This window comes from Crinia signifera, chromosome 8 (assembly GCF_055691185.1).
Source record: "Crinia signifera chromosome 8, ASM5569118v1, whole genome shotgun sequence".
In the NCBI taxonomy this organism is placed as follows: Eukaryota; Metazoa; Chordata; class Amphibia; order Anura; family Myobatrachidae; genus Crinia; species Crinia signifera.
The window spans coordinates 15,941,796-15,960,730 of record NC_139224.1 but is presented as its reverse complement, the minus strand read 5'-3'; the positions used below and the strand labels follow the sequence as shown (position 1 = coordinate 15,960,730).

The 18,935-nt window shown below is 48.0% G+C and overlaps 1 protein-coding gene across 1 annotated transcript; it reads right to left on the bottom strand.

The window, feature by feature from the left end:
• Window positions 1-2,927: 2,927 nt before the first annotated feature.
• Window positions 2,928-18,366, bottom strand: ZMYND10 (zinc finger MYND-type containing 10). The gene is made up of 12 exons (XM_083155820.1): window positions 18,182-18,366; window positions 17,249-17,357; window positions 12,138-12,254; window positions 11,999-12,052; window positions 7,937-8,086; window positions 7,603-7,691; window positions 7,427-7,527; window positions 6,911-7,083; window positions 6,661-6,786; window positions 5,700-5,821; window positions 5,492-5,617; window positions 2,928-4,606 (listed from the first exon to the last, which is right to left on the bottom strand). The coding sequence occupies exons 1-12, from the start codon at window positions 18,295-18,297 to the stop codon at window positions 4,498-4,500; spliced, it is 1,392 nt and encodes a 463-aa protein (XP_083011946.1). The 5' UTR covers window positions 18,298-18,366; the 3' UTR covers window positions 2,928-4,497.
• Between the last annotated feature and the right edge of the window lie 569 nt (window positions 18,367-18,935).

The following is an 18,935-nucleotide window of genomic DNA, read 5'->3' as shown; positions in this document are numbered from 1 at the left end:
CCAGGTGCAAATTTGCACAGCAGCGATTAGTTCTGAATTAGGCCCATGGTTCTGTCCATATGAGAAAGATTTTCCTTATGCAATCAACGCTGAATCAGGCCCTTATTGATTATAATGTGATGGAGAACGGGGATTATAAAATAAAAATAATAATTATTTATATGGCACAAAAGTACCTAGATCAAACAACGTGAATGAGAAACCTGTTATTCAAGATTATTTTCTACTTATCATATTTATTTTTCTTAACCCCTTAGTACATCTTTCTGAGGAAGCCGCTGATTTAGAAGGTGGAGAAACGCGTTAAAGGAATTCGTTCACACACTTGCCGACCACACTGCCGCCCGCTTGCTGTCCCATGGAGGAACCCTGAAGGGCTGCGCATCTTTGGTTGAGAACCAGCAGCCGGGATACCGCGGTCAGACGACAACAAGCATTTGCAGCTGGGAGGTTGGCGAGTCAGAGCTCACAGGGGGCCAGATTCTCTAAGCTTCAAAAGTGATAAAAAGGAGAGTGTTAAGCAGGCAGCCAATCAGCTCCTACCTGCCATGTCACAGACTGTGTTTGAAAAATGTCAGACAGGAGCTGATTGGCTGGCTGTTTATCACTCTCCATTTTATCACTCTCCATTTTATCACTTTTGAAGCTTAGAGAATCTGGCCCAGGAGCTCAATTACAAAACCTATATCCACTTTGCCATTTGACTATCATTCTGCAAATAACTAAGCATTCTACTAACATCTGAGCTACTAAGCTGTGAGAGAGCTAATGGACTGGTTATTTCATTTCAATTACTCTTCATTCTACGAATGAAGCTACAGCATTAACCAATTAATTCAGCTTATCCATTAGCTCATAAAGTTAGATACTGTGAATAGTTGTCATTAATTTATTGTATGTTTTTGAATGTACCGGCCGGATATTTGGGTGAATTGATTTATTATTCAACAGTAAAAATATTTTAAATATTTTTCAGAATTAGCGCTGTTTTCTTTCTTTCTTTCTGGTTTATTTCAAGAGGTGGAGTACTCCCTTGTTAAAACAGCAGCAGATTCTGACTATTTTTCAACTAGACCTGCGCATTTTTTCTTTCCTTTATTATACTTAGACCACTGGGGTGGTAAAGTTGCCCCTCCAGGGTTCCAGCCTTGTTTCTACTCCTGTGCGCACACCCCAGGGAACAGTAGGGGCCCCTGTGCTTGTCAGCATGGGTCCTGTAGCCTCCGGGACCAAGTGCTTGGCTTCATGCACTCCCTAATCCCGCACCTCCCTCTACTCTTTAATCTGGAGTGAGGAAATCGGTTCCTGTAAGGAATGTACGAATGTTACTTCTGGGCTAATTGCAGCTCTCCCCTCTGTTATTATATTGTGCTTTGCAGTGTGGAAATTATACCGTCAGTGCCCAGCACGTGGGGAAGAAATACCAGGCTTGGAACCTCTGATAGCCCATTATTACTTTCTGTATTTGCCAGTTTAATGGTCATGCAAAGTCAGCGCCAGTCTGCGCTGTAACAGGTCATGCAGAGTCAGTGCCAGTCTGCGCTGTAACAGGTCATGCAGAGTCAGCGCCAGTCTGTGCCTGTAACAGGTCATGCAGAGTCAGCGCCAGTCTGTGCTGTAACAGGTCATGCAGAGTCAGCGCCAGTCTGTGCTGTAACAGGTCATGCAGAGTCAGCGCCAGTCTGTGCCTGTAACAGGTCATGCAGAGTCAGCGCCAGTCTGTGCCTGTAACAGGTCATGCAGAGTCAGCGCCAGTCTGTGCCTGTAACAGGTCATGCAGAGTCAGCGCCAGTCTGTGCCTGTAACAGGTCATGCAGAGTCAGCGCCAGTCTGTGCCTGTAACAGGTCATGCAGAGTCAGCGCCAGTCTGCGCTGTAACAGGTCATGCAGAGTCAGTGCCAGTCTGTGCTGTAACACTTCATGCAGAGTCAGCGCCAGTCTGTGCTGTAACAGGTCATGCAGGGTCAGTGCCAGTCTCTGCTGTAACAGGTCATGCAGGGTCAGTGCCAGTCTCTGCTGTAACAGGTCATGCAGAGTCAGTGCCAGTCTGTGCTTGTAACAGGTCATGCAGAGTCAGTGCCAGTCTGTGCCTGTAACAGGTCATGCAGAGTCAGTGCCAGTCTGTGCCTGTAACAGGTCATGCAGAGTCAGCGCCAGTCTGTGCTGTAACAAGTCATGCAGAGTCAGTGCCAGTCTGTGCTGTAACAGGTCATGCAGAGTCAGCGCCAGTCTGTGCTGTAACAGGTCATGCAGAGTCAGCGCCAGACTGCGCTGTAACAGGTCATGCAGAGTCAGCACCAGTCTGTGCTGTAACAGGTCATGCAGAGTCAGCGCCAGTCTGTGCTGTAACAGGTCATGCAGAGTCAGCGCCAGTCTGTGCTGTAACAGGTCATGCAGAGTCAGCGCCTGCGTGAGTTTATCATCACTACTGCTACACTGTGATGTGTGTACATCACTGACAGATCGTCTACATCCTGCAGGCATGGCTGGTACAATGCGACCAATAATGTTGTCCATTGTATAACAAGCACATGTATGAAGGCGTACGCCATCCGTGCATACAACACAGGAACGCTAACACCCGCCTGCGTACAGTCCCTGAGCCTCATTCCAAGCTGCTTATTGTATTTATTCCTGCTATAATCTATGCACCAGTGTTTCTCTGACTTATTGGACATAGGCGAGAGGACCAGCAGTAGTGGAATGCTGTGGGAATGTAACCCCACGTCTGGGCATGTCTGAGGCTTACAGACGCAGATGGATCTTCAGTACCCAGCGTGAGGTGTGTGCCAGTCTCAGTACCAGTGATGGCAGCTAGAGCAGTGGGCATGTGTATGACGGCACCCAGATACTCACAGCATTAGACGACACTAATAGTTACGTTACCTATACGCATATACTTACATATTGCAATATAGAGTATATACAGTATTATACAGGCAGCAAATTAATATCAAATGTCACAAGAACAGAAGTAAAAAAATTCAACTGTTGTTCGTAAATAATGTCATTTATGTAACAGAAAAAAACATCCAACACAAGAACCAAGTCTTCCCCACCCAGGACCAGGGCTCCCCAGTATGAGCAGATGTTATAGTGACAGAGACTAATAATTACTAATGTACTAATACTGATCCGAGTCCCAGGTCCCCTTACATAGTACAGCACTAGTACATCCACTGATCCGAGTCCCAGGTCCCCCTACATAGTACAGAACCGGTATACCCACTGATCAGAGGCCCAGGTCCCCCTACATAGTACAGCACTGGTACACCCACTGATCAGAGGCCCAGGTCCCCCTACATAGTACAGAACCGGTATACCCACTGATCAGAGGCCCAGGTCCCCCTACATAGTACAGCACTGGTATACCCACTGATCAGAGGCCCAGGTCCCCCTACATAGTACAGCACTGGTACACCCACTGATCAGAGGCCCAGGTCCCCCTACATAGTACAGCACTGGTATACCCACTGATCAGAGGCCCAGGTCCCCCTACATAGTACAGCACTGGTATACCCACTGATCAGAGGCCCAGGTCCCCCTACATAGTACAGCACTGGTACACCCACTGATCAGAGGCCCAGGTCCCCCTACATAGTACAGCACTGGTATACCCACTGATCAGAGGCCCAGGTCTCCCTACATAGTACAGTACTGGTACACCCACCGATCAGAGGCCCAAGTCACCCTACATAGTACAGCACCGGTACACCCACTGATCAGAGTCCCAGGTCCCCTTACATAGTACAGCACCGGTACACCCACTGATCAGAGGCCCAAGTCTCCCTACATAGTACAGCACTGGTACACCCACTGATCAGAGGCCCAGGTCACCCTACATAGTACAGCACTGGTATACCCACTGATCAGAGTCCCAGGTCCCCCTACATAGTACAGCACTGGTACACCCACTGATCAGAGTCCCAGGTCCCCCTACATAGTACAGCACTGGTACACCCACTGATCAGAGTCCCAGGTCTCCCTACATAGTACAGCACTGGTATACCCACTGATCAGTGTCCCAGGTCCCCCTACATAGTACAGAACCGGTACACCCACTGATCAGAGTCCCAGGTCCCCCTACATAGTACAGCACCGGTACACCCACTGATCAGAGTCCCAGGTCACCCTACATAGTACAGCACCGGCACACCCACTGATCAGAGGACTAGGGCTCCCTACATAGTACAGCACCGGTACACCCACTGATCAGAGGACTAGGGCTCCCTACATAGTACAGCACCGATACACCCACTGATCGGAGGACTAGGTCTCCCTACATAGTACAGCACCGGTACACCCACTGATCAGAGGACTAGGGCTCCCTACATAGTACAGCACCGGTACACCCACTGATCAGAGGACTAGGGCTCCCTACATAGTACAGCACCGGTACACCCACTGATCGGAGGACTAGGGCTCCCTACATAGTACAGCACCGGTACACCCACTGATCGGAGCAGCCCGATAGTGTCAGCGCTTTCCCGGGAGACGTCAGAAGAGCACATTTTCCTTTTTACTCTCGTCTTTCACTTTCTTCATAGCATCACTGACCAGGTCACAGGACTTCTTATGCTTTTCCCAGTGCTGCACTTGGCATTGTCTGAGGAAAAGACATGGAACACATTGAAGGTGGATGCCTCTGTCGCATGCAGCCCTATCCTCACTGACTATTACTCATCTCCTGATATACTCTGTGCTGCTGGGGATCCTGCTGCTCCCACTATAAAACTCTCAGTCTGTAGCTCCCTGCTACACCCATTCCCCTCCTCACATCATGTCACTGCTCCTGTCACATGCAGCCTGTCCTCACTGACACATCCCTCATCTCCTGATATACTCTGTGCCGCTGGAGACCCTGCTCCTCCCACTATATAACTCTCAGTCTGTGGCTTCCTGCTGCCCCATTCCCCTCCTCACATCATGCCATTGCCCCTGTCACATGCAGCCCTGTCCTCACTGACACATCCCTCATCTCCTGATATACTCTGTGCTGCTGGGGACCCTGCTCCTCCCACTATATAACTCTCAGTCTGTGGCTTCCTGTTGCCTCAATCACATTATGTCATTGCCCCTGTAAGATGCAGGCTCAACCTTACTAACACCACAGACATTCAGAAGACTGAATACTGTAATACTTTGAGCTGCTCAGAGCATTCTGATGATATCATTGGCTGCAGCCTCTGTTCCCACCCAACTCTAAATGGGCATCCGGAAAAAGCCAATGAGGACTGAGGAGCAGATGTATTAAGCCTGGTAAAGTGATAAAGTGATAGGTGATAACTCACCAGACAATCATCTATCTTTAAAAAATGACAGTTAGGAGTTATTGGCTGGTGCGTTATCACCGTGCACTTTATCAGTACACCTGTGTAGTAGGAACTTGTGCTGCATCTTATAGGTCATTAAAGCTACTTATACAACCTAAAGCCCAAACACCCCCCCCCCCCCCCCGTGTACCTGAGCTCCGTTCACCTCTCACACTCACCTGTTGCAGTACCACTCACTCTGACACCGAGAGCAGCGCTTGCTGGCTTCTGCCCCACACCAGCTACACTTGGGCTTATCCGGCACTAGTGTCTCCATGACATCCATGTTGTAGGTCTGAGCCCACCTGTTGGCAGAGCCAGGTATCTGGTTAGCACAGGTTTGGGCATGTGGACTATATAGCGGGCAGTAATCTGCGTGTGACTGACCTCTGTGCCTGCTGATGCAGGTCTTCCTCACTGGGAGAGAAGGCGTTCTTCACCTGGTGCTTGGCAATCGCCTTCCATTTCCCAGAATTATCCCTAATGATGGCGTCCCAGACCTCCGGAACCTGCCAGGTGGGGCGAGAGGGGAAGGGGTGTCTGAGTGGGAGCCGTTCCTTGGGCCTATTCATCTCAGGTGACTCATAGTACGGCTCAGTCATCCGTGATATCACCCGGAATATAAGGACTTCTCTCTACGTATATGTTCCTCAGGAGATGGACTCTCCCCTGTCTGCTTCATCTGCTGTTACCTGTATATAATCCTCTTTCTATTGAGGAGGTAGATGTACTAAGCTTTTGGGGAGTGATAATAAACCCAGGGCTCGACAAAACCGGGGGGGCCAGTAACCATATTCTGCTTCCTGGCGACCAGCTTTGCCAGGAGGTAGATCTCCGCGAGTAGAGTGATGGCTTGCGATAATGGCAGCATCCAATGAAACCTCTGGCATCAAGCATGAAACCCATAGCAACGAGCATGTAGGTAAGTAGCACTTATGTGGCATAATATGTAATAGGCATTACGGTGTGTGGTATTATATGTAATGGGCATTACAGTATGTGGCATAATGTGTAATGGGCATTAGGGGGTTTGGTGTAACGCGTAATGGCCATTACGGCAGGTGTTCTATGTGATGGGGATTGTGGAGTGTGGTATAATATGCAATAGGTATTATGGCGTGTGGCATATTGTGTAATGGGCATTATGGTGTGTGACATAACATGTAATGGGCATTATGGAATGTGGTATAATATGTAATGGGTGTGTCACATGTGTAATAGGCATTACAGTGTCAATTTTGGGCGCTGTCCCTATTTTTAGTTTTCTGGCTTCTACACTTTCATCCTGGCTCCTAGATTAAAAAAAATTGTTGAGCTTGGTTATAATCACAACACTGACAGCAAGTACCTGCTCCAGAATGAGCCCCTTCTGAGGCGGCGCCGGTTCGCTCACAGACAGATGGCTCAGAAAACGCTGCAGTTCCACCAAATTTGGAAGTTGGTCCACAAGGACTTCCGTGAGAAAAGACCGCAGCTGAAATGACAGGTTTCATTAACCGGTGATAAATACCAAGACAATATGTTACCACTGGCAGTATAACATGGGCACAGCGTCTGGTGTATACGGATGCCACGTGCGTCTATAGGGGACACGTTACCTTCACAAGTTGCCCTTTAATGAAGTTGTTAATGTTGTATTTTTGCTGACACTCCGGCCTCAGCAGAAGATTGTAGAGTGCAATCCAGACCTGACCATCCAGCTTAGTCATCTTCTGCTGGTCCTCAGCCGGAACCGGTACCCAGTGGCCGCTCTCGTACTTCTGAAGCTGACCTGCAGGCCGGAGGAATAAGGGTTTCGGGTGCGGTGGACAATGTTACATGCTCATTCAGAAAACATTACGGGTAAATATAATAAAGATTCCAAAAATGATAACATGATATTGCCCATAGCAACCAATCAGGTTGTCTATCATTTTTTAAGATGCAATAGACAAATTATAGATAGGATTGGTTGCTAAGGGCAACATCACCTCTTCAGTAAATGTACCCCCAAGTCTCCCAGATGTTAGATGCTGTGTTATTGGCATTGGTGCAGTGTAACAAGTGTTATAGAATAACATGTATATACTGTGGACCAAGGCAGAACATAGTGCACTTGCTGGGGCGGTTCTTACCTTTGACTCGGCGACTCCAGGGGCAATTCTGCAGCAGTTCCACCAGGACACAGGGCAGATTATGGGTATTCAGCAGCCGCGTGGCCACACTGAGCGGGAGGCTGTATATGTAGAATAAGTGTCAGACTCACAGAGATACCTGCAGCCCTACCACCTTGCATTGCCCGGTCACTTACCTGTCCGTGTGGTCAGTGATGTAACGTAAGACCGATAAACACTTCACTGCGATATCAAACTCCAAGGCCTCGGATTGTTGCTGTAACTCCTGCGGATGGGAGAATACTGGGGTCATGGGGGTCTCTATGGAGGTATATGCAGGCTAACGTTTCCTGTCCGTGTGAGATAACAATCTAGTTTGGGTGAGTGGGATTCAGGGAGACAAAGGGACGTATCACAAGTTCGTAGTTTGGGATAAATAAAGCAGAAGATCTCCAGGTATATTTGTGCTGTACAAGAGGTAACACCATCCAATCACTTACATACCCCTCCCTCCCCCAGATACTCCTGTACCTCTAAAGAAGAAGCCTCGCTGGCAGCACCGGGAAGCATTCTGTGCTGGCCTGGAATCCCAGCAGAGCTTCGCGACACCAACGCGATCAGTTTACGGTGACAGTAATCTGTGAGGTCCAGGGCCAGGTCCTCTGACGACTCGCAGACATCCTATTACACAAAAGAGACAGGTGACCAATATAAAACCAGGCTATCCATGCTGAGGCTTGTAGTTCTGCACAGTCATTTAGATCAAATAGCCATGTCTTAAATACATTCAATTACTATATAAATACATTCCTGCCAAGATGCCACATTGGCACAAACATTGTTTTTAAGATACTAGAATGTCTGCTGAATCTGTCTCCTTCCATTGCAGGAAGTGAAAGGGAAATGGTGTAACTATCAGAGTTACAGATATGATGGGAGACATCTAGTTGTCGTTGCTATGGTTACAGCACCTATCTTGCACCAATTGTGTTGCATATTCTATTTAGAAAGAAATGATGAATTAAGGATTTTATAGTGTGAGATAACGGACGGGAACATTTAGGGGCACGGTGAGGAGCTGGAATCCAGACACAGGAGATGGACAACACAGTCCCTGCGGTCAGGAAATAAATCAGGATTGTGTATATAATAAAGGCCTCTGTGGGACAGATTCTATTTCTGGGGTTTATAAACCAGGAGGATTATATTATCCAGAGAGGGAACGTTACCAAGTACAATAATATAACGCAGGAACGGCTTCATCGTTTCACATTCTTCAGCCAACAAGGATTATTATCGCTGGTATCAAGTGCGATATATATCGCTGGCACCATGTGCGATATATCACTGGTACCATGTGCGATATATCACTGGTACCATGTGCAATATATCACTGGTACCATGTGCAATATATCACTGGCACCATGTGCGATATATCACTGGCACCATGTGCGATATATCACTGGTACCATGTGCGATATATCACTGGTACCATGTGCGATATATCACTGGTACCATGTGCGATATATCACTGGCACCATGTGCAATATATCACTGGTACCATGTGCCCTGCGCTCCTGAGCTTTATGTGCTACCAGCTCAACAATGTAGATTGTATCCCCCTGCCTGTATCCCCCTACCTAAACCTAACACCCACATCTCGCAGCCTAACCCGAGTTGACTGACAGGAAGCTGGCATTTGGGGGTTATAATTGGCCATTGTCTGGTGTCAGGGATAACAAAATGATAATAAGCTCCCGCCGTAGAGTAGTGCTATTTTACAATGATGTTTAATACCCTGCATGGGCACCAGGAAGTAGCGCCATGCAGCTCATATGCGCCATGCATCCACACGAAACTGGATGTACGCAGCCGGAAGTCAGGTGACGACGGCTGCCGAATGATAAACAAATTGGTACTTTTAATGTGTTTTAAATACGCGTTTTTCACTGTGAACATGCACAAAAGATAAAGGTTTGTATCCTGCTCTTAAAAAAGTATTTACATTGCAAATTTTGTTTATTGAATAGATAATTGAATATGTACAGGTGTGCGACATCCCTAATTACTAAGGGTATTTATACCATACCATATGCCAAACAAGATTACCTTGAAAGAGCTGCTGATAGCAGTGAAACGCGTCGGACCAGGCACACTGCCCTCTCACCTTTATAAGCTGCTATTCCAGACAACACCTGCAAACCACCTAGAGTGCTCTTCCATCACAGACGGGACGTTGTCAGCATCACCCCGATCCCAACTCCACTCAGGCACGGCACATCATATTGGAGGAAAGCCGCCTCTTTAAATCTGCCTTTGAGATCAAGTGGACCCCACATCGCTTCAGATATTCCAGCAGTTGGGAGGTACGCCACCCCCACCATATACTTGGAGGTAGCATTTGAAAGGGACACTACAGTATCCACCCAGGAGAAAATTATTTTGGGCCCAAAAAGAAGGACTGTGCACTCAAAAAGGTGACGTTACCAATATTCCTAATCAATCTGGACGCAGCCTTTTCTTCCTTTTATCAAATATTATTTTACAATCATTTTATTGTGCTTTATGTATTAATAAATGTACACAACTTTTTTTTTAAAGTAACTATTCACTCTGTCATCAATTTAGCGCAACCTCCACCTTCTATATATGCCTTTATATAGGGACTGACACCTCCTTTCTTTTGGTTGCTGCTGGCTAAAGAAACACATACAGGCACCCCAACAGATACGCAAGTACCCGTTTTCTAGTTCATCTCCCCCGATCAGCCTGATTCTATTACAGCTGCTAATATGCACAGACTGCGCACACTGGGGAATCATTATACGGTGAGCAGCTGTTATCTGGGAGTGTCAGGGATAATGCAGGCGTGCAAGGGGAAGTCATGTGATGTCGGCTCCGCCCCCGATTTTAAACATGTTACCTCAAACCATATTTGATTCTTATTTCTTTGTAAGGATATAAATATGCCTATCCCAAGCATGTTTAAATTGCTCTACTGAATTTGCCTCTACCACCTCTGATGGGAGGCTATTCCACTTATCTACTACTCTTTCTGTGAAATAATTTTTCCTCAGATTTCCCCTGAATCTTCCTCCCTCTAGTTTCACTCCATGTCCTCTTGTTCTGCTGCTCCTCTTCCTGTGAAGAATGTCTCCCACCTGTACCTTGTTAAAACCCTTGAAAGTTTCTATCATGTCCCCCCTTTCCCTTCTCTGTTCGAAACTATACATATTAAGATCTTTTAGTCTTTCCTGGTACGTTTTGTGATGTAGGCCATGCACCATTTTAGTTGCCCTTCTTTGTACAGTCTCTAATGTATTTATATCCTTCTGGAGATATGACACAGTACTCTAGATGAGGTCGTACCAATGACCTATACAGTGGCATTATTACTTCTTTCTTTCTAATGCTGATACCTCTCCCTATTAAACCAAGGATCTGACTTGCCTTCTTCATTGCTTTGTTACATTGCCTACCTGCCTTTAAGTCCCCTGAAATAGTGACACCTAGATCCCTCTCTTCCTCAGTAGTTTCCATTATAGTGCTATTTATACTATTTTTAGTCTTTGGATTTTTTAGACCCAAGTGCATGATTTTGCATTTTTTGGCATTAAACTGTAGTTGTATTATTCAGTATTACATACCAGGTGCCACCCAGCTTTCAAAGTGACAGACAGCGATGTGATCACAAATTGTTCACCACCTCCACCTTTCTGTTTGCAATGGCTGTGTGCAGCTGTCCCTCAGAACCTGTCATCGCCACTTGCCACTGTCAATCCTTTAAGGATGGGATTGAACTTTGTGCACATGCACTGCAGCCGAAACTGAATAAGGCCCTATATCTGTGCACTATACACTATATCATGCACAGTCTCAGTACAGAGTTTGGAGAAGGTCACCAGGGACTGGGGAGATAAGACCCTGACAGACAGTCACTCAGGCTGGACACATATTCCCAGTGTGGGAGACACTGGAAGGGAGGGTCACAGGCTGATAAGTCCGTCTTCCCACCAACATGATGCAGGCTGGAAATCAACAGCAAGGAAGGCTGCACTGGTACCACCGCCATGTGCACTCACACTATACTGAGGTCACAGGCTGATAAGTCCGGCTTCCCACTAACATGAGGCAGGCTGGGGACCTGCAGGAAGGCTGCACTGGTACCACCGCCCTGTGCACTCACACTATACCACACTACACACTGTACTGAGGTCACAGGCTGATAAGTCCGGCTTCCCACTAACATGAGGCAGGCTGGGGACCTGCAGGAAGGCTGCACTGGTAGGTACCACCGCCCTGTGCACTCACACTATACACTGTACTGAGGTCACAGGCTGATAAGTCCGGCTTCCCACCATCATGACGCACCAAGTGATCTAACTCTATGCCCACGTGGATGGTAAAGTGTGAAAAAGTCAGGGTAAAAAAACAACAACTCATGTCGACCTAACAAAACTCAAGTCAACCTTTTTTCAAGTCAACATATTGACCATGTCAACTAATAGTTTACTTTTTGATTGTCTACCTATACTATGTAGATCTAGAGCCTGGAAACCTATTATTCCACATATCCCGTTCTGTGACTCTCACCTTATGGTAGAAGATGGTTTCTAGGAGATTAATAATGGTGGCTTCATGATGTATCTGTAGGAATGAGAGAACAGGAATCATTTACATAGAATCTCTGTCGCCATGACAGCTGTGTACTGAGGTTCCTGACTACACTCACCACCATGTACAGAGGGAAGGTGCTCCTGGGTTGGAAATCCTGCAGCTGGCATAACACAGGGAAGACCTTCATCTTCCAGATCTCAACACTGATCAAATCACGGATTAAAGTGGGAATCTGGGAAAGAGAGAAAGGATGACATTGTTAGCGAGCACTGGCACCGCGCAGTGATCTGGTGACCACAGGCGGTTACAGACGGATGGAGAGGTTGGGGCAATATGGTTAGCGAGCACTAGCACCGCACAGTGATCCGATGACCACAGGCAGGTACAGATGGATGGAGAGGTTGGGCGAGATGGTTAGCGAGCACTGGCACAGCGCAGAGATCTGGGGACCACAGGCAGGTACAGATGGATGGAGAGGTTGGGCGAGATGGTTAGCGAGCACTGGCACAGCGCAGAGATCTGGGGACCACAGGCAGGTACAGATGGATGGAGAGGTTGGGGTGAGAGGGTTAGTGATCACTGGCACAGCGCAGAGATCTGGGGACCACAGGCAGGTACAGATGGATGGAGAGGCTGGGTGAGATGGTTAGTGAGCCATGGCACAGGGCAGTGATCTGGTGACCACAGGTGGGTACAGATGGATGGAGAGGTTGGGCGAGATGGTTAGCGAGCACTGGCACAGTGCAGTGATCTGCTGACCACAAGCGGGTACAGGCTTATGGAGAGGCTGGGTGAGATGGTTAGTGAGCCCTGGCACAGCGCAGTGATCTGCCGACCACAGGCGGGTACAGATGGATGGAGAGGCTGGGCAAGATGGTTAGTGATCACTGGCACAGCGCAGAGATCTGGGGACCACAGGCAGGTACAGATGGATGGAGAGGTTGGGGTGAGATGGTTAGTGAGCCCTGGCACAGCGCAATGATTTGCCGACCACAGGCGGGTACAGATGGATGGAGAGGCTGGGCAAGATGGTTAGTGATCACTGGCACAGCGCAGTGATCTGCCGACCACAGGCGGGTACAGATTGATGGAGAGGCTGGGCAAGATGGTTAGTGATCACTGGCACAGCGCAGAGATCTGGGGACCACAGGCAGGTACAGATGGATGGAGAGGTTGGGGTGAGAGGGTTAGTGAGCCCTGGCACAGGGCAGTGATCTGGTAACCACAGGCGGGTAAAGATGGATGGAGAGGTTGGGGTGATATGGTTAGCGAGCACTGGTGACAACAGGCAGGTACAGATAAATTCACAAAGATTTGTGTTTCATTCGAGTTTAAACTCGTCTCGTTATGAACGTACATGGATGTATTTTTTTTTTTTATTCTGGTATTTTACTAAGCACCAATGTTTGCTGGATTCGTGTTTTCCAATGGTGAAGTTGAACATGACGTCCGCACACATTTGCAGTTAGCCGCCGGTTCCGACTCATAGACTTCTATGGGAAATTTTCCCCATTGAAGTGTATGGGCTCCGCTTGATTGACAGCTCAAGGGCACTTAGCCAATTGGGAGAGTGTTACTACGTGGCATTCCCTGATTGGCTGTCAGGTCCCCAAGTGCCAGATGTCATGTGGATGCCCGCCATTTGAGAAAGGAAATCCACGTGTATACACAAGGATTCTCTTATGTGCGTCTGGATCGCGATCAACGTTTTGTTTTGAACCCTACATGGACCAAAGAGGACCGATCTACACTGGATTAGGTGAATATGTTCATGTTTTTACAGGCTATGGATTTCTAATGGAGAAGGGAACGTGAATGGTATGGGGATGTATGTATGTGTAAGTGTAGTGTGCACGACTGTGTAATTAAGCTGCACTTTAAGGGTGTGAGTGTATTGTCTTTATTTTCACTAGTGAGACTACAGTTGGGCCCTTTAATGTCCTGCATGCTGATACTTGTGGCTCTCCAATGACCAGCATGGAAGGGAGACTTGCTGGGACCTGTAGTTCCACAAGTACACCACGAAAACTGGACTATTGTCAGTTGAAACGGCTGTCGTGTCAGTCGCTGTACTACTGATTGGTGACTATGTTGTAAACCTCTCAATACAATTGTTTTGGCTTCACTTGAAACGTGTGCTGGTAACATTATGTCAAAATGATAATAATCAACTCAAGTCTAAAATAAAATTACGTATAATTATCCAGAAAACGTCATAATCTGAGAAACAAGAGAATAAGATGCAGGTAATGATATCGCAGACTGTGGAGCACAAAGCTGCGGATGGGGCACTAACACATGATAATCCTGGGCCCCGCTGACACTGTAAAGTCTCGTGTTAGCAGGGGGTAGCCCTGCCCCCCGCCTCCTAATACCACAAGGTTAGCTCATACATCTGCATTTTCTTCTTCTATTTTTGATTGAACTTTGTTACACTCAAATAATTGCAGATAATCAGTTACCGTGACAACTGGAGAGATGCAGCAATTTGCGCCGTTTGCACATATCCCCGGCTCTGTGTACTGTGGTGAGTGTGGCCTTGTATTCACTGACAGAGAATCGCTCGGTACTGCTGCAGCTATCTCATAGACATTCCTGTTGTTTGTACCTGATGCTGCAGAGATGACTGTATGCCCATCAGCGATTAGTATTCGCATGGACAGTCTGAGGTAAAATCATGGGGGGAAATTTAATAAGATGGGAGTTCTAATGAAGATGCGATGTTGCCAATAGCAACCAATCAGATGCTATCTATTATCCTGAAGAAGGTGCTAAATAAGAAGTAGAATCGGATTGGTTGCTGTGGGCAACATCCCATCTTCAATAGATCTCCCATGTTAGTAAATTGACCCCATGGACAGAAGTCTCAGGGTATGTATTAATACACTATGTCAGGCCTGGCCAACCTGTGGCTCTCCAGATGTTGTGAAACTAAAAATCCCATCATGCCCTGCCACAGTTTTGCTATAAGGGGGTGTTAAAACTGTGTCAAGGCATGCTGGGATTTGTAGTTTCACAACATCTGGAGAGCCACAGGTTGGCCTGTCCTGGACTATGTAATTATAACACGTGTACCACACATAGAGCTGACAGGAGGAGGAGTTCTCCATGGCCAGTTACTGGATGCGCAGAGGTCATTGGTGTTACATTGCATGATGCGCAATAGGCCATTACCAGCCGCCACTTGCCGGGCCGGGAGATTTGCAGCATTCTCATTTTTTTTTTTTTAGATTTTATAACCACAGTTGTGTTTTTTAACCACTTCGGTGGTATGCCTGGAAATTTTGCGGGCTGAGCTGCGCTGCAGGAGCGGGCTCTCCTGGAAAATTGAGCGGCACCGGCGGCATTGCAAGCCCCGCTCGGGAAAGTTTGGGCTGGGGCTGCTCGGGAGCACTCAGCAATTCAGCGGCCCGAGTCCCCCTGAACCTGCCGCCACTTCACTGCTTTGAATGGTGGCCGGGGACAGTGGCAAGGGAACCTCCGGCGATCCAGGTTGGGAAGTCAACAGTAGGCGATGGAAGGTGGTGAGAACAGGGGGGAGGGGTGGGCGACAGGGGAGGGGCTGCCCCTAAGTTCTGTGGTGGGTTTTTCTGGGGCAGGAAAAACCTGCCCTGATTGGTGGGTTTTTCTGGGGCAGGACAAACCTTTCAAGGGGTTAAAGAACCAGCACCAGGCTCCACTAGTCAGGAAGGTAAGGGGACACAGCTGGGGGACACATTTATACTGGCCCATAGCATTACCCGACCCAACTAGTCAGCCAACAAAAGGAGTCACCCCTCCAGGGAACGTAATGGAAAAATAGTTGCAGAGTTTTCCCATAACGCAAGTCTCCTGTGCTCCTGATGGTCTTCCCTCCATCTTGTCACTGGAGCTGCTAGGAGACACAAGGGCTGCTGGGAGATGTAGTTCCCAGCAGTCAGCCGACACAATAAGGGGTCCATTTACTACAGATCGCATTTACGTTGCAATCTGGGCATAATATTACCACCCAGGATCGCTTTATAATATGCAATCCTATCGCAGGGAGTTATCGTCCTGCACACGCAGGGGCAGAGCACCAAAAGGAGCCTGTCACTGCGATATGCTCAGTGCGGTTAGTGCTGACCCACCCAGTCTGTTACATCTGCCCCACCTGCAGTGCAGCAGGGTTTTGACCAGTTTGAGAACAAATTTGCCCTGCTATCAATTAGGGCCTCAAGGATCAATAACAGATGTTTTCCTGGTCACCCAGCAGGTGCACTGTGTATCACCACAGGATGGAGTTTGGGAACCTTGGTTATAGAAGACCAGCAGACACAGGGGATCACTGTACTGTATGAGAGGACAGCCATATGCACATGGTATGGTGACTGCACATGTACCCATGTTATTGGCCATCCGACTCTGGGGAAGAAGTGTGTGCGCAGGGGTTCATGTTGGGTGTTGTGTGAGGCGCCCTCAGATCTTGTTTGTTACACATTCACCTGGGAATTCCTGCTTTCCACCATAACATTTCATGCAGGAAAACCAAGGTATAAATATGAGACCAATGGCGGTTTTCACCTATGGGCCTCAGGGCTGCAGCCCCCCCCCCCCCCCAGGTAAAATCCACCACTGTTTCTTGCCTAAATGAACCCAGATGCAGTCTGTGAGACTGCTCTGGCTTCACCATGACTGGCAGTGACTTCCTATTGGAAGTCCGACCTGCCAGTCATCCAAGGCAGAACCATTTGGAGGTATTCCCTCCCTCCAGGACGCCTCTACATGGGCTGCTGATCGGCAGTCCATACAAAAATGAGGTCGATACTGCGCATGTGCCGGACCCAGGACCCGGAATATGCCTCTGGGGGCTGTTGTAAAAGCACCCCATAGAGGCTGGGGGTCGGCGCATGTGCAGTACCATAGAAGCTACTGTGCATACTCCGGCGCCACGGTGGGGACTAGGACAAGGAGCCTGGGACCATGATCAGCAGCGGCAGCAATGAGCACAGTGTCAGCGGAGGGCCCACATTGCGGCAGCCCCCCTCATCCGCAGAGGTAAGTGCTGGAGACCCTAAATCAGGCACAATTCCCCGGCTTCTGCTATATTTCGAGTTATTCGGGGTAACCTTGCTTTGCTTGCAAATAGATTCTTTTTATATGGGGCTTGCTGTGACATACAGTCAGGGTGTCACATTTTACCTACTATAAGCTACAATACCCTGCAGACGGCTGGGAAATGTTCAGCAGAGGGTATAGTGGTGTTACCTTCCCGTAGGTGACCAGTAGATCCTTGATGATCTCCTCCTGCCCCGCAGATGCATCGAGTATGGCCTGCATGTTCAGCTTCTCCATGTACTCGTGTTGCTTCAACCACCTGGGGAGGAGACCGCAAACATGTTACAGCCGTACCAGAAAGCTACAGTTCCGACTGTTCACCCTCCGCCCATTTGAGGATCCTCCAATAGATCACTTCACTTTGGAACCTGCTGTGACCATCCTCTCCAGACAAACATTTCTGCAATCACCACCATTCAAATCTGGGAAAACAGTACTTCCAATCGACACATCAATCCACCCACCCACCCCACTGTGACAAACAACATCCTCTGGAGGAACGCCACCTCCTTAAACGCCCGGTCAGTATAAGTGGGAGGACATTGTCATTAAAGCATCGGATCATTATCTCAGTATTGTGTGGATTATTGTATCTATCTATCTATCTATATATATATATATATCAGATTAGCAGTGCACAACTTCATTTATTTTTTTATTAATTCATTGGTGCCAGCAATCTTGCACTTATCTCGAGTATCAGTAATAATAGGGATTAGTTATCCCTATGGTAAACACAGCATAGATACAAAACTGACACTGTTTCCCAATGCACCATGGAGGCCCTTCGTGTGTATTGACTGAGATTGTGTAAATTGTGCATACTGGAGACTTACTATAGGGGCAGCTTGCTATAGAGGGCACTAACTATAGGGATCACCGCTCCCCACGCACAGGCAGCTCACACGGTGACACACCTGCATGCACATCACTAGACACCAACAAATGAAGGCAGGTACTGCAGGTGTACAATAAGCAGAACTATAGCTCACTGGGGAACCAGAGGGCTCAGTACCAAATTGTGCCCAAGTCACTGAATGAGGAGTTGTATGCAGCATGGCTGACCAGGCCCCGCCATCTCACCCTCCTGAGCCGGTATCAAGCAGGGGGAAGCTCTGCAGACTCTGCACCATGCCCTCCGCTTCTCCATACAGCAGCACCGTGGTCCCCTCCATCTTGCACAAGCCAGTGGTTACCATAGAAACACGATGCAGTCCCTGAGACGCTTGCGCGGCATTCCTGTTCACCAGGGCAACGGCTCTACTTCCGGCAGACATGCGCAGTCGCAGATTCTTTGTTCGCGGGTTTGCGCATGCGCGGAGGCGCTTTCCCCCTGTGAGTTGGAACGTTACCGGAAGTTGATAGGGATCTCCGGCCTGGACGTTGTGTAACGGGCGGAAGTGCTCCGGCGCCATCTTGGCACACCCTTTGGCTTTGTTTTGGGTCCTCACATTGGCGCCTGGATATATTGTTAATAGAAATCTCAGTTATTAGCTCTAGTGCTGCATATTTGTATCCCTATAATGCCTGACGTGGCAATATATAATATCAGTATGCAGACACTTCATGCTGGCGGTCGTCCCTATGTGGGGCGCTGTTATGTTACTGTGGTGATAGACCTGAAGTGGCTCTCCTGGTCCCAGGATGTTTAGTCAGTGGCTTACCATGATATGTTACCCATTGCTGTTAGACGTGTCCTGGTCTTTTGCTAAGTAGTGGTAGCTATGTTTTGAAATTTAGTGATGGCTAATTGACATATTGATGTTTATTTACAGCTGATAAACATACCTTGAAGGTTACTGGGAGCCATTAGACATGTCCTGAAGTTTACTGACAT